Genomic DNA, 14,275 nt, shown 5'->3' on the forward strand with positions numbered 1-14,275 from the left:
GAAGCACATCACTAAAATCCTGCAGATAAGGAGCTGCTATGCATGCCTCGTGAATACCTCTGGAATCTTACCAATAATTTCATCAGCATTGGTTGCATTGGCTGTGAGTGGGTATAAACAGCTTTAATGTGATATTAAGTCATGATAGCAGCAATTATATGGCATCATTAATAAATAGACGTGTTGTGTTAAGCTTCTTGAGATCAATAATGACACTTACCAAACAGTAGCGGCCTTAGTATGTTATGGTTTTATTTCATTTGAACATGCATCAGATTACAATTAAATGCATCACATAATCAGTTCACAGTTCCACATGTCCAAAAGGAGTAGGAAGAAGCAAAGCTTATCAAATCCTACTCCTCCATCTGGTACTTTTACAATCAGTAACTGTTACATTTGTTCACTTCCTGCTTTCCTAATATATATTTTTTGTCACGTACCAAAGTACGAGGTGATATGAGCATCCAATGACATAATGGGTACCATAGTAAGTGTCAATATAGTGATATATATAGCACATCATGACTGGTTCAAGACTCTTCATCCTTGTATTTAGCAAACATCAACTGCTTGTATTGTTTCTTGAATTGGCTCATCGTTGTGCATTGTTTGACTTCCTTACTCAATCCATTCCATAGTTTGATTCCACATACTGAAATGCTATGGCTTTTTAACGTAGTCCTAGCATATAAGTGTTTCAAATGTAGTTCTTCCCTGAGATCATATTTCTCCTCTCTTGTAGAGAAGTATTGGATTACATTTGTAGGTAATTGGTTATTTTTAGCCTTATGCATTATTTTAGCTGTTTGAAGATTAACTATATCAGCAAGTATTTGTGATTTTAGAAATAAGGAGTTAGTATGTTCTCTGTAGGCGGCATTATGAATTATCCTTACTGACCTTTTTTGCAGTACATTTAGCGAGTGAAGATTGCTTTTATAGTTATTAGCCCATATTTCCACACAATAAGTAAGATATGGTAGAACCAGAGAGCAATAAAGAGTGTGGAGTGATTTCTGATTGAGAACAAATTTTGCTGTGTTCAATATGTCATCAAATGCTCATAGTAAAGACACTCCAGGTTTGAAAAAGCAATACATATGGAATGCCCAACCTTGAGAGTGATTGATTATCGAAGGGGGTCGACCACATTAGCATGTCCTCTATAAGCTCTACCAATAATTGACAGACATTGATTTACTGAACTACTGAGGTTGTGACTTTGAAACTGTCCAAAATGAAAGTATTTCTCAATAAGTCTCTAAAAACAAGAGTACCAATCACGAAGAAGGAATATGTGTCGTTTTACTTTCAGCCTATAGACTGATTTTATGAGAGCAGAACGCCCCATGGGAGTCCCGGTACTGAAATGGCGGCTGTTGTTGCAGCTGTGTTCCACCTGCTTGGTATAACTCAACATCAAACTGTATGGTATCTATGGCATCTTTGTGAAGAACTAGAAGCCATTCAGGACTTATGATACAGTGGATTCATTGAGTTTGAACTGCTAATGTCCAACCATAACCATACAGTGTAATCTCACTTTATCCTAAATTTGGAAAAGGTTTGTCTCCAGACACGACTTAATGAGACAAAAATGTGTGCTTTATTTCCCCTCTGTGCACCAGAGCAGATGTTTCTAGACTAATTATGAACAGGAGACAGTGATGCATAGGCCATCTAGTAGTTGATTGGCTCATGTTCTTCTCCTGACTTGCTCACATGACGTCGACAACGTCTTCTCTGTTATTCTTTCTAGTTGGCTGCCTGTGTAAAGCGGGTCAGTAGAGCATTTCTCTCTCTCAACACATTAACTTGTGATTCCCCAGCTCCGTGACCTCACATCCTCTATGTCTCTCTGAGGTTGTGTTTTCTCTGGCTATACTGATCTACATGTGCTTCATGCTCTAGTTCTGATCACCTCGCCCTGCTACTTGTCCATTGGTGTGTTTGTGTTCCACAGTGTTTACATGCATAGAAGACCACTGGCTCTGTGGCCTTTGCAGCTTTATGCAGTTTCATTCATTCATTTTCTACCGCTTTTTCCTCATGAGGGTCGCGGGGGGGTGCAGGAGCCTATCCCAGCTGTCTTCGGGCGAGAGGCGGGGTACACCCTGGACTGGTGGCCAAACAACCATTCACAATCACATTCATACCTATGGACAATTTGTCGCCAATTAACCTAGCACACATTTCACCGCTTCTTTTCCCACCACCTCATCTCATCTGATCTCATCTTTGCCTCGTGTTGGAAGAATATCACCACCTACAATAGTCTCAAATTAACTTAGACTTGGTGACAAAAACCCCAGAAATAAAATGCAGCACCTTTCAAAGCCACAAAAAATACCAGTTTGGGAACTAAATTCATCAGTCAGTGGCTGTTAAATGTTATGAAATAATGTGCAAGTCAAGGTGTTTTCTAGTAACTGTATACTTGAAGGCAGCATGAGAAGCACCTACTGCATATGTGTGCTTGTATATAATGAATGATTACTAGAATCTTTCTTAGATATTGTACATAATCGTACATACGTAAAGTGCTACCTTAGTTTCCATTATTAATTTGTTCCAAACGTTAACAATAAACACTGAAGCCATTTTTCCCAAAGGAAATTATTTAAATCCGATTATCGTATTTTCTGGATTATAAGTCGCTCAGAGTATAAGTTGCACAAGGCCAAAAATGCATGCAAGAAAAAAACATACATAAGTCACATTTTTTTGCGGGTAATTTATTTTATGACCAAAATAGACAATACGTCCTCTTGGAAGGCAAGTTCTAAAAATAACAAAATAATAGAGAAAAGGCTGAATAGGTGTAAGATATGCTTACACAATGGTTATTCAGATACACAAAAAATAAACATGAACAGAAAAGGTGTCCAGCTGTCTTCGGGCGAGATGCGGGGTACACCCTGGACTGGTGGCCAGCCAATCACAGGGCACATATAGACAAACAACCATTCACACTCACATTCATACCTATGGACAATTTGGAGTCGCCAATTAACCTAGCATGTTTTTGGAATGTGGGAGGAAACCGGAGTACCCGGAGAAAACCCACGCATGCACGGGGAGAACATGCAAACTCCACACAGAGATGGCCGAGGGTGGAATTGAACCCTGGTCTCCAAGCTGTGAGGTCTGCGTGCTAACCACTCGACTGCTGTACCGCCCTTATGCAGTTTCATGTCTATGTCAAATATTTTCATATCAGGTTGCAGGTTTGTTACTTGGCCCTTTAGTAGCGTGTACCCCTTGATCTCATATGATACTTTATTTGTGATTACCTGGTCCTCCCCTCATTCTCATTGTTCATACTCTGTACAGACACAGCTGTTCTCCCTTGACATCTTATTATACACCAAAACACACACATATTCCACACAGTTTGTTGTTGCTACGGTTGGATTTCCGCTGACCCACATACTCCAGTGTAGTAAATGATGACAGCACTGTTACTCCTGCAGCCTGCTCTTTTTGGCTGCTTGCTCACTCTGGGAATCACTGTGTACAAGTTGAATGCTGACCCACAAAGACGAGTGACCCCGTGGGTGTTGCAGTCACGCATGCAATTTTAAGCAGCCTGGAGTGCTAATTATTCATTCCTATTACATACAAGAGATCGATTCTCTGCTTGGGCATCTCAGTGTGGAGTTTGCACAAATTCCAAAAACATGCATGTTAGGTTAATTGGCGACTGTAAATTGTACAATCGATATGACCGTAGTGAGGATAAGCGGCATAGAAAATGAATGGATAGATTATGTACAAGACTTTGTGTCATACTTCGCCATGAGAAGTTTTACCATATTTAATCATACAATGATTCTTGACTGTTTCCAGGATGAGATGGAGGAGTTGAGATCGGAGATGCTGGAGATGAGAGACATGTACATGGAGGATGATGTCTACCAGCTGCAGGAACTACGACAACAGCTGGAACAGGTGAGTGGTGGACCAAATGAGGGCTCAGACCCTTATGAAAGGTCCTTTTCTTTGACACACGCTTGGAAATTTCTAGATGAGTCAGTCAGTGTTGTTCGATTTCTGTCCGACTGTTCGAATTTGTGTACCCATGTGTGTTACCGATGTCATAAACATCAGTCAGCTGACATGAAGCTGGCCTCCTGATTTGCTATGCATAACAATTGTGTCACCACGTCACACACAATTCCTACTCCTGGTGTTAAAAGAACTACACACACAGCAACTTAATAGGTGGATAAAAACAGACAATACACTACCAATGTATAATGCAGAATAATACTATATGAGTGTGTGTATTAGAAGGAGTCATTAATGTTACATTGAGACATGACATTAAATTACATTACCTCGCTACGTAGCGATTTTAACTGACATATTATTCAATGTTATAATCTTGCTTAGATTTCCACCATCAGGTAAGCCACATACTACTCTACTCTAAGACTCCCTGGGTCTGCTTCTGATTGGCAGGCGAACAAGACCTGCCGCATCCTTCAGTACCGTCTGAAGAAGGCAGAGCGTCGTTCTCTCCGAGTGGCCCAAACTGGGCAAGTGGATGGGGAGCTGATCCGAACACTGGAGCAAGATGTCAAAGTAAGCGCTAACCTTTGTTACATCTCATGGAGACAGGATTAATTACAGTATTTATGTGATTATACTCTATGTGTACTCTTGTTGCCAAACAATATATTGTTAAAGTAAGTCACATTTCCTCATATATCCTATGACCTATTTTTTTTTACACAGTCTCAAGACTGAGTGTCAATTTGACCAGAGGAATGTGGATAGAGTAGATCCTATCACATTCCCAAAGTTCCCATCTTTTTTAATGTGATGGAGGAAAACAACAAGGAAAGCTTTATATATTAGAGGTAGTGTGTGTGTGTGTGTGTATTTTGATGTCAAGCTCCCTCCGCTTGCCTTTTCTGTCTGTGGCTCAGCTGCTGTCTCACCATCTGGTCGTCCTGGAAGAAGGACTGGTGGAAAGCGGAAAGGATGAGTGTACATCCTGTGTGTGTGCGTGTGTGAAAGAGAGAGAATAATAAAAAGGGGATTGGTGACTGTTTGAAAATTCAAATCAGCCAATCAGAATCTGGGAGGGGAAAAAGCCTAAAGAAGCAAACCAGGACAGGGAATAATTCAAGAGGGATTATGTGACTTTAATGGAGTTGATTTCAATGGAGATCTGACTTGAATTTTAATATGAAAGCTTTCAATGGAAGAGGTTGAGGAGCAGTAGAATATGTGGAAAGGTTTCCATATAAATAGGCGTCTTTTTTTTTTTTTTTCATTACTTTACTGTACAGTCTATTGATGTGGACATAGCAGCAGTTGACCACAGTAGCGAAGACGCAACGCGGGTGAAAAATGACACGTGTGGGAGACACAAGCTGACATCTCCGTGTGTCCCTGAACAACACATGACTGATTGTGTCGCCTTGCCGCCAGGGCCAGACACTGGCACGAGGTCAAGTTACACCACATTACGTTGTGTGTTTCCATTTGTGTGCTTGGTTCTGTATTGTGTGTGTGCGGGAGACTCTGGTGGTAATGTTGTCATGTGTCTAATAAAAATACAGACAGACACTCCTTGACTACATTTTTTTCTGCATAAAAAACAAACTTAATGTTGTCTCACTGTTGGAAGATATTATGCTCCCACTCAACATGACCTTGACTTCTTGAGTTGGGCAAAACTGAGCTAATCTGATCTACCAAATTGGCTTAACTGACACTTATTCTTTAAGCTGTTGATTTGATCGCACACACACACACACACACACACTTTTTCCAACAAGAGTTTCTTCATGCAGACAAGCTGGTTGTGTGTTTGTCGGGTGGCTGATTTGAAGAAAACAACTACAGTATTTTTAAGTCGCATCACATGCGCTTGCATGGGACTCGGGCGCAGACTGAAAACAGAATCTCCTTGTCTTGACATCATTTCCTGTCCCACTCACACACTGCTCTCATTCCCACACATCCCAACACACATACAGTATGTAGAAACAGGATGGAGCAAGTTAGTCTTCTCATGAGGTCATTGAAATACAAGAATTTTCCTTTCAGTATCTCATAATATAAAATCGAGCAATTTAGCTGAACAGGTCTGCTCGACTACACCACTCTATCATACTATATTATCTGTTGTATGTCGCATAACAAGCTACTGGACAACATGCAAAGCATGCAAAGGGTTGTGATAATTCATCATCGCCTTCTCCTTCCTGCTCCAAAGATAGATGGATCACAGCCTGTCCCGTAACAGCTGTCGTGCCAGTTTCTCACTCTCTCTTTCACACATAATGGTTTTATATAGACAGGCAGCAGCTTAGTGGTGATGTAACATCCTTTCAACGGGTGTCGAGAGGCCTTTGTGTTGGACGCATGTCAAAAAGGGCAACGGTTGTCAACATTGAACGTAAACACCAACCGCAAGTTTGTAGACTAGTCTAGCTGCATAGTGGACAAATATTCACAAAACAGTCCATTGGGAAATGTCGTTGACAGATTTAAAATGCATTTCTTTTGCTGGTAGGGAATCAGGAAGTCCAACCAATTGTGCCTAATGACCTTAAACACCTCTCAGATTCTACTAAGGCATTCATGCAGAGGAACAAGTACAATGTAATTTTATTAAAAATCTGTGGTGTGATTTAAAGTTGGCTGTCCATGCTTGGAAACTATCAAACCTGACTCAACTGGAGATGTTTTGGAAAGAGGAACGATCAAAAATACTAGACCCTCATTGGAAGCTATAGGAAGAGTTTATTTCTGTTATCTGCTAAATATTGATGTGGGGTGCCCAAATTTATGCACCTGACTACTTTTGTTGCACACTTTCTGTAAATCTGATGAATTTAATTTCCCTTCTCATCTAACACTGTGTTCATGTGCTATATGATATATTTAACTGAAATGGATAATCCCCGGCTGCACGGTGGACGAGTGGTTAGTGCGCAGACCTCACAGCTCGGAGACCAGGGTTCAATTCCAATCTCGGCCATCTCTGTGTGGAGTTTGAATGTTCTCCCCGTGCATGCGTGGGTTTTCTCCGGGTACTCCGGTTTCCTCCCACATTCCAAAAACATGCTAGGTTAATTGGCGACTCCAAATTGTTCATAAGTATGAATGTGAGTGTGAATGGTTGTTTGTGATTGGCCACAGGGTGTACCCCGCCTCTCGCCTGGAGACAGCTGGGATAGGCTCCAGCACCCGCGACCCTTATGGGGATAAGCGGTAGAAAATGAATGGCTAATCCCAACAACCAGTGATTTATAAAGATAAATCTTATTATCTAAATTATCAGGGGTGCCCAAACTTTTTCATACCACTGTACATAACGTATATATTTGGGCTCAAGAGTCACAGAAATGCATGTTTATTTTGATCAGTTCCTCTCTCCATTAACACTTTAAACCAATTTTCCTTGCTGCCGCATTCTTTCCAACCACACTTTACAACATCCTGTGTCTTTACTCCCCTCGCAGCCAAAAAACAATCCAAATTCTAACGACACGCTTAGCTGTAAGAATGTAAGATACCCCTGATAACCTAGACGTTGTTGGAAAGATGACAGTTAAGCAAAAACAAAAGCTTTCAGTGTGTTTGTGTGTGTGAGTGTCTTTGGGCCAAGGAGGAGGAAGAACAAGACTGCATTTGTTGGACATACAACACAGCTAACACACAACCACACAGTGTAGAGGAAAAATGACTAACTGCCTTGACCAATATTACTGTTTGCCCTGTGGCTGCTGTGTGTGTGTGTGTGTGTGTGTGTGTCAGGTTTTGCCTTCTGTTTATGCCCGTAGAGGAAAAAAGAACTTGCCCTGCCTGCTTTTGTCATGTTTTTTTTTTTTTAGCTCCCCTCACACATGCACCCTCTAATGACGTTCTGTAACACATTTTCAAAACACTTTAACATAGAAGGGGATCTATTATGCTCATTTTTCTTCCTTCGTATTGAGTTATGGGCTCCTATAGAGCAGCTACACACAATAACCCGCACAGAAAGATCTTCCAGAATCTGCACCTATTCTACCTGTATTTCCTTGGCTTTCCAAAACAGTCTGTTTTAATTTATTCCACCCAGGGCCCAATTGTAATTGCTGTAATTGCTGGAATTGGTCACACTCCCAAACTTTCCCAAAGGCTTCCGGACTACTGCAGAACGCCACTTTCTAATATTGTCCAACAGAGACACAAACCCACGATGTCGTGACTATGAGGCCAACATGCTAACTAAATGGAAATACAAGTAAAGCAAGAGCAAAAGTCATTTGTGTTGGTGCACAAATTCACCAACACACACACATGCACATCCACACACACGCACATCCACACACACAGAGTGGGAGGAGGAGACATTTACCTTGGCCCGGCCTTATATTCAACTAAAATAGGTCCGTGTCATCACCATGGACCTAAGTGATTTATGCCACCATGGCTGATGGGTAGTTGCAGCTCTTAACCCACAGTCCCCCACACACACACACACACACACACACACACAATGACATTGTAGTCATTTACAAAGAACATGCCCAAGGCTGTCAGCCTTCAGGACCCTAAACCATCAGAACCAAGGGGACACAACGTGCAATGTTTTGGGTGCCATTGTCTTTTGGCGTGGGTAGAAGTAAATGGGTGCATTGTGGCATCAGTTGCACACTGGATTAGAAACCCAGATACACATTCACACTGTGACTTAAAGCTGTACCTTCAACACACAGTCATCTATTGTGCATGTAGAGATGTTGCACAGCAGTGAGACAACAACACTTAATTATGTCAGAAAAATGACATAATTATGTCACAAAAATGACACACAAATCACATTTCTGAGTAAATCTCTAATGCCCGTGTTCAATCAATAGCCACGTATACATGGACCCATATATTCCAATTCCATTCGTGTTATTTGCTCAAACGGAAAGAATGTAACCTTTGTATACACCTCATTCCGAAAGAAAAGTGCCGATCCAAATGAATATATAATCGGATTCACAGGGGTGGAATATTCCTTTCCTCAATCCGATTGAGGTATCTTGTACCCGCTCAATCGGAAAGTTGTCAGACTGTCCTTCTTCATCGTGTTTTTCTTCTTCTGTTGTTTATTGGCGGTTGGCAAGCAGCTTTTGTGTGCATTACCGCCATCTGTGGAACAGAATCTAAACCCTTCTATACGCCATTCACAAGTCTAGTTTTATTAAAAAAGAAAATATATATCTATATAAAACATGTGCCAAGCTTAATTATAAAATATTAGCAAGATTGAACTTTATCTTTTCCTGTTCCCGGGTGCGTTCTTTCAGCGAATGCTGAGATATGACGTAACACACAGGTCGAGACATTCTTCCATTTAAAAAAAAAAAAAATGGAGGCGAGCAATCGGCACTGGACTGCTGCGGAAAGTTCGTTTTTGATTCAAACTAAATTTCAAGACTGGACGAACGAAAAACTGGCAATACGGAGTTATTCCAATAAGGGAAAGAAAAACTCGGGGAAGTCGGTATCACGTGATGTTGATGTTTACGTTTTACTGCGTATGCCCCATTGACTATTCTGGTTGATTATAGCGGCGCATGTAGACAAGAGATTGGAATATTCCATTCCATGTATACCATTGCTTTCGGAAAGGTCATTCGGAAAGAGAAAAACTCCTCATGTAAACGTGGCTATTGGCGGGGTACAAAATGGCAAAATGAATAGAAATGATGCATTTTCTAGTTGACCAACTGCATATTTTCTAACTGTAATGTCTCATTCTTCATCCTTTCAGGTGGCCAAAGATGTCTCCATCCGTCTTCACAGTCAGCTCGACGGTGGTGAGAAGAAGAGGGCTCGTCTGGAGGAGGAGAACGAGGAGCTCCGAGTCAGACTCCAGGACTTGGAGGTGGCCAAACAGGTCCTGCAGCAGGAGATTGACAAGGTAGGACTTGATTATATCACAATGGTTCTTAGGAGAACAACACATGGGGGACATGGCGGACAACATGGGCGCCCATTGTATGAGCCATGAAGGAAGGAAATCATCGGGAATTGAGGGCAGAGTAAACCCAATCCAAAGTTCATATGAGAAAGTCCATGTTCAGCTTCTCCTGTTGACTCATTGTTCTCCACCAAAGACTCACCTCCCAAGTTTAGCTCTTACAACACAGTGTTTAAAAAGCAAGGGCGCCATTTAAGTGAAAACCAAACTTGGCAAACAAATTAAAGAAAAAAAACATTTCAGTGCTTCAAGATTGACCTCATTCTGAGTACCTCTGAGCTCCTCTTTGTCTCCAAGTCTGAATGGGCTGACGAGTCTGGTTTTGGCCCAAGACCTGATGTGGGTCAGTGAGGGATGGAGGACCGGGGAGCTGGCAGCGGATGTCTGGACTGTGTTCCCTGGATACAATTAGTGAGGCTCAGTGTTTTTCATCACTCCACTCTCCCACTATTGATTGTGATTTGTGATTGTTGCCTTGTTGTTGGAGGGGAGACAGAAAGCTCCCTTGTTGTCGTCCTTCGTCACTAATTAGTGCAAGATACCTGCAGGGCTGAAACAATTGTTCTTGACAAGTCATTTAATTGTACGTTTAATAGTTTTGGATTGTCAACAAAATACTGCATTTTCTTGATTTGGGCTGTTAGGAAGCTTCATGAACAGTTGTACATCAAATATTTGAAATGTTCAAATGCACAAGTGCGGCATTAAGCATTCTGCATTAATGGTTGGCATAAAATATTACTCCCCTCTTAATACGTAGAAGTATGCACATTGCAATCTTAAATTTGTTTCATAAAATACAATGTGGGGCGGCACGGCGGTCGAGTGGTTAGCGTGCGTACCTCACAGCTAGGAGACCAGGGTTCAATTCCACCCCCGGCCATCTCTGTGTGGAGTTTCCATGTTTCCCCGTGCATGCGTGGGTTTTCTCCGGGTACTCCGGTTTCCTCCCACATTCCAAAAACATGCTAGGTTAATTTGGCGACTCCAAATTGTCCATAGGTATGAATGTGAGTGTGAATGGTTGTTTGTCTATATGTGCCCTGTGATTGGCTGGCGACTGGTCCAGGGTGTACCCCGCCTCTCACACGAAGACAGCTGGGATAGGCTCCAGCACACCCCGCGACCCTCGTGAGGAAAAAGCGGTAGAAAATGAAATGAATGAATGAAAATACAATGTGCTTTGAACTGGACAGCGGGCACGATCGTGCATCAGTCACTGATGTTTTTTTTTGTTTGCTTGTTTTTTTTAAAAAAATACAGCCAGCAAGGCTGACACATTATTGTTTATTTCCATGTTTGCAACTTCACAAAGCTCACATATGTATATGAAATAATTATTATATATAGCTTATGAGGTCTTCAATTATCTCTCCAAAGACTTTATTAATTTATTATCAACTCCTATACCCACTATATTAGAACGTTTTGTCCGCAGTAGTCAGGAAATAGTTTAGGAGTGTGACCAATGACAGCGCAGTGGGCCGTGGGTGGAATAAATTAAAACAGACCCTTTAATTTTGGCGGAAACACAAATCCAAGGAAATACAGCTGGAATAGGTGCAGATTCTGGAAGATCTAGAAAGTTTTCTGTGTGGGTTATTGTGTGTAGCTGCTCTCTAGGAGTCCACAACTCAATGCAAAGGGTCGAAAATTAAGCATAATAGGTCCCCTTGTAAAGGAAAGATCCCGATTCCGTTTTTAGGCTGATATCGACCAAATAGTTAGCGGTGGCTGATATTATTGGACGTGTGTGCTTGTGTGTGTCAATCACATCAGAATGTTTCACCCATCTGTATCTATTGTACATTGGACTGAAAAGAACGGGGTATGTGAAAAATGCTGTGGGAAGATTCTCCATATACAGAAATAATGTTTTGGCGGAAACACAAATCCAAGGAAATACAGCTGGAATAGGTGCAGATTCTGGAAGATCTAGAAAGTTTTCTGTGTGGGTTATTGTGTGTAGCTGCTCTATAGGAGTCCACAACTCAATTCAAAGGGTCGAAAATTGAGCATAATAGGTCCCCTTGTAAAGGAAAGATCCCGATTCCGTTTTTAGGCTGATATCGACCAAATAGTTTGCGGTGGCTGATATTATTGGACGTGTGTGCTTGTGTGCGTCAATCACATCAGAATGTTTCACCCATCTGTATCTATTGTACATTGAACTGAAAAGAACAAGATATGTGAAAAATGTTGTGGGAAGATTCTCCATATACAGAAATAATGTTTGATGTTAAGAATAAACAAACTGCAAACCACAGCAAACATGCAACATACTATACACAAAAAAGGTGTTTGTGAAGTATCGATTGGTCATGTCTGCCGGCTTAAGTTAATATTGATATTCTTGTTTAAGTCAGCACAGCCATGCAGTAATCTCACATTGAAACTGCTATTTAAAAGACTCCGTGGCCTGAAGCAATACCATGATGGCATGGCTTACGAAGCTAATGCCCAGCCTCCCGTATCTCCCGAAATAAAGCGTCTGTGAGACATCTCACTCTATTGTTCATCCTTTGCTCATTGATTTATCAGGTGATAAATTAGATAAAGCCTTGTAAGAAGTCTTGGTTGCTACAGTTTACTTCCCCTTCCATCGTTGCCCTGTTCACGCCTCTTTCTCATTTGTTACCGTCCCTCATTTATGTTCCCCTCTCTGTGTCTCCCTTGGAGACCCATAGGAATGCTGATGTGGGCATGTTTTTAATCCTATCTTTCCTCACTCCCCCTTTTCTTTTTCTTCTTCAATTATTTTTTTTTAAATCGTACCCCCGTCAAATCTCCCTCTCTATCGGTGTGCAGAAACTTCCAATCCGACTGTTTGACCTCTGAAGGTTGATGGAGGGAGGGCTGCAGGTTAGCGGAGACAAAGACAGTGTTTTTTCAAAGGGGTTGTTGTCAAGTTAAAGGATTGTTTGAAGGTATAGAGGAAATAATAATAAGGGTGGGTTTTGGCGAGGAATGGATGTGAAATAATCACTACTTCCAAATTCAGTGAACGCAACTCCGTTTTCCCATAAGAAATAATAGAAATAGGCTCCAGTTCCGTGCTGTAACCTAACCTTGTGCACAAAAGATTTTCTTCCAGCCACATCTTTGCCTCCGGGTGGTCAAACACAATGGAGCGATTGTGGAATGGAGAGTTATACGGTGTTTGTGTATCTACAGGTATAGATACAGTAGATGGCTTAGATGTGAAGATGGAAAAGAAAAACAGCCATAGGGTTGGAAACAAAGCAAGACATTTCTTTGTATTGGACAAAGGAGAAGGAGGGCGCAATAAAGGGGGCAGGGGCAGGTGGGGTTTGGGCAGCATAGCCGCATGCATTATTTCAAATGGAAAGAAATTCCCCCTTGATTGAAGAGAAGATACTGCATATTATTTCGGGATTTTGCAAGTCTTTGTCCATTTTTCTCTCTCCTCCTTATATGATCATCATAAGCCACTTGAAGGTCATTCAGGGGGAGGTGCCGTCCTATCTTTGTGTGTGTGTGTGTCTACATGTTGATTTAAGATTACCCCATCATTGATAAGGTCATCTGTCCGCTTCGGTATATGAACCGATGTATGAGTGTCATTATATTCACATCGTGGTGAGGGTCACCCTGGGGGGGTGTCAGGTTGTGAGGGGCAGGGTGGACCTTCAGCGGTAACACTACCAACATGTATGACTTTGGTGTTTTCAGCATTGGGGATGTTATACTGCCGATACACGAGTGAAATTGTCTGATACCGATAACGATCACATACATACAGTGTAAATGTTTAAATGTACTACTGGGGTCATGTACTTAGAGGTCACCAAGCAATATTGGAGGAATATTGTCAATGAAAATGGTGTTCAACTGTACTTATTGTTTATTTAATATGTGCCCTGTTATTGGCTGGCGACCAGTCCAGGGTGTACCCCGCCTCTTGCGCAAAGACAGCCGGGATAGGCTCCAGCACCCCCGCGACCCTCGTGAGGAAAAGCGGTAGAAAATGAATGAATGAATGAATATTTCTTATAATGTTCTTGGGCTGCACGGCGGTCGAGTGGTTAGCGCTCAGACCTCACAGCAAGGAGACCAGGGTTCAATTCCACCCTCGGCCATCTCTGTGTGGGGTTTGCATGTTCTCCTTGTGCATGTGTGGGTTTTCTCCGGGTACTCCGGTTTCCTCCCACATTCCAAAAACATGCTAGGTTAATTGGCGACTCCAAATTGTCCATAGGACATAGAATGTGAGTGTGAATGGTTGTTTGTCTATATGTGCCCTGTGATTGGCTGGCGACCAGTCCA

At 41.8% G+C, this 14,275-nt stretch overlaps 1 protein-coding gene across 3 annotated transcripts in view; it reads left to right on the forward strand.

Moving 5' to 3' along the window:
- The window catches only part of mtcl2 (microtubule crosslinking factor 2), a 43,835-nt gene that overhangs the window by 1,596 nt on the left and 27,964 nt on the right, over positions 1 to 14,275 (forward strand). For all 3 annotated transcript variants that reach the window (XM_078797579.1, XM_078797581.1, XM_078797580.1), the window contains exons 2-4: positions 3,853 to 3,954; positions 4,468 to 4,590; positions 9,779 to 9,928. In XM_078797579.1, coding sequence (XP_078653705.1) covers positions 3,853 to 3,954; positions 4,468 to 4,590; positions 9,779 to 9,928 — 375 coding nt within the window. The remainder of the gene's footprint in view (positions 1 to 3,852; positions 3,955 to 4,467; positions 4,591 to 9,778; positions 9,929 to 14,275) is intronic.

The sequence above is a fragment of the Doryrhamphus excisus genome, linkage group LG17 (genome assembly GCF_037039965.1).
Source record: "Doryrhamphus excisus strain RoL-2023G ecotype Guam linkage group LG17, RoL_Dexc_Guam_v1.1, whole genome shotgun sequence".
NCBI classification, from domain to species: Eukaryota; Metazoa; Chordata; class Actinopteri; order Syngnathiformes; family Syngnathidae; genus Doryrhamphus; species Doryrhamphus excisus.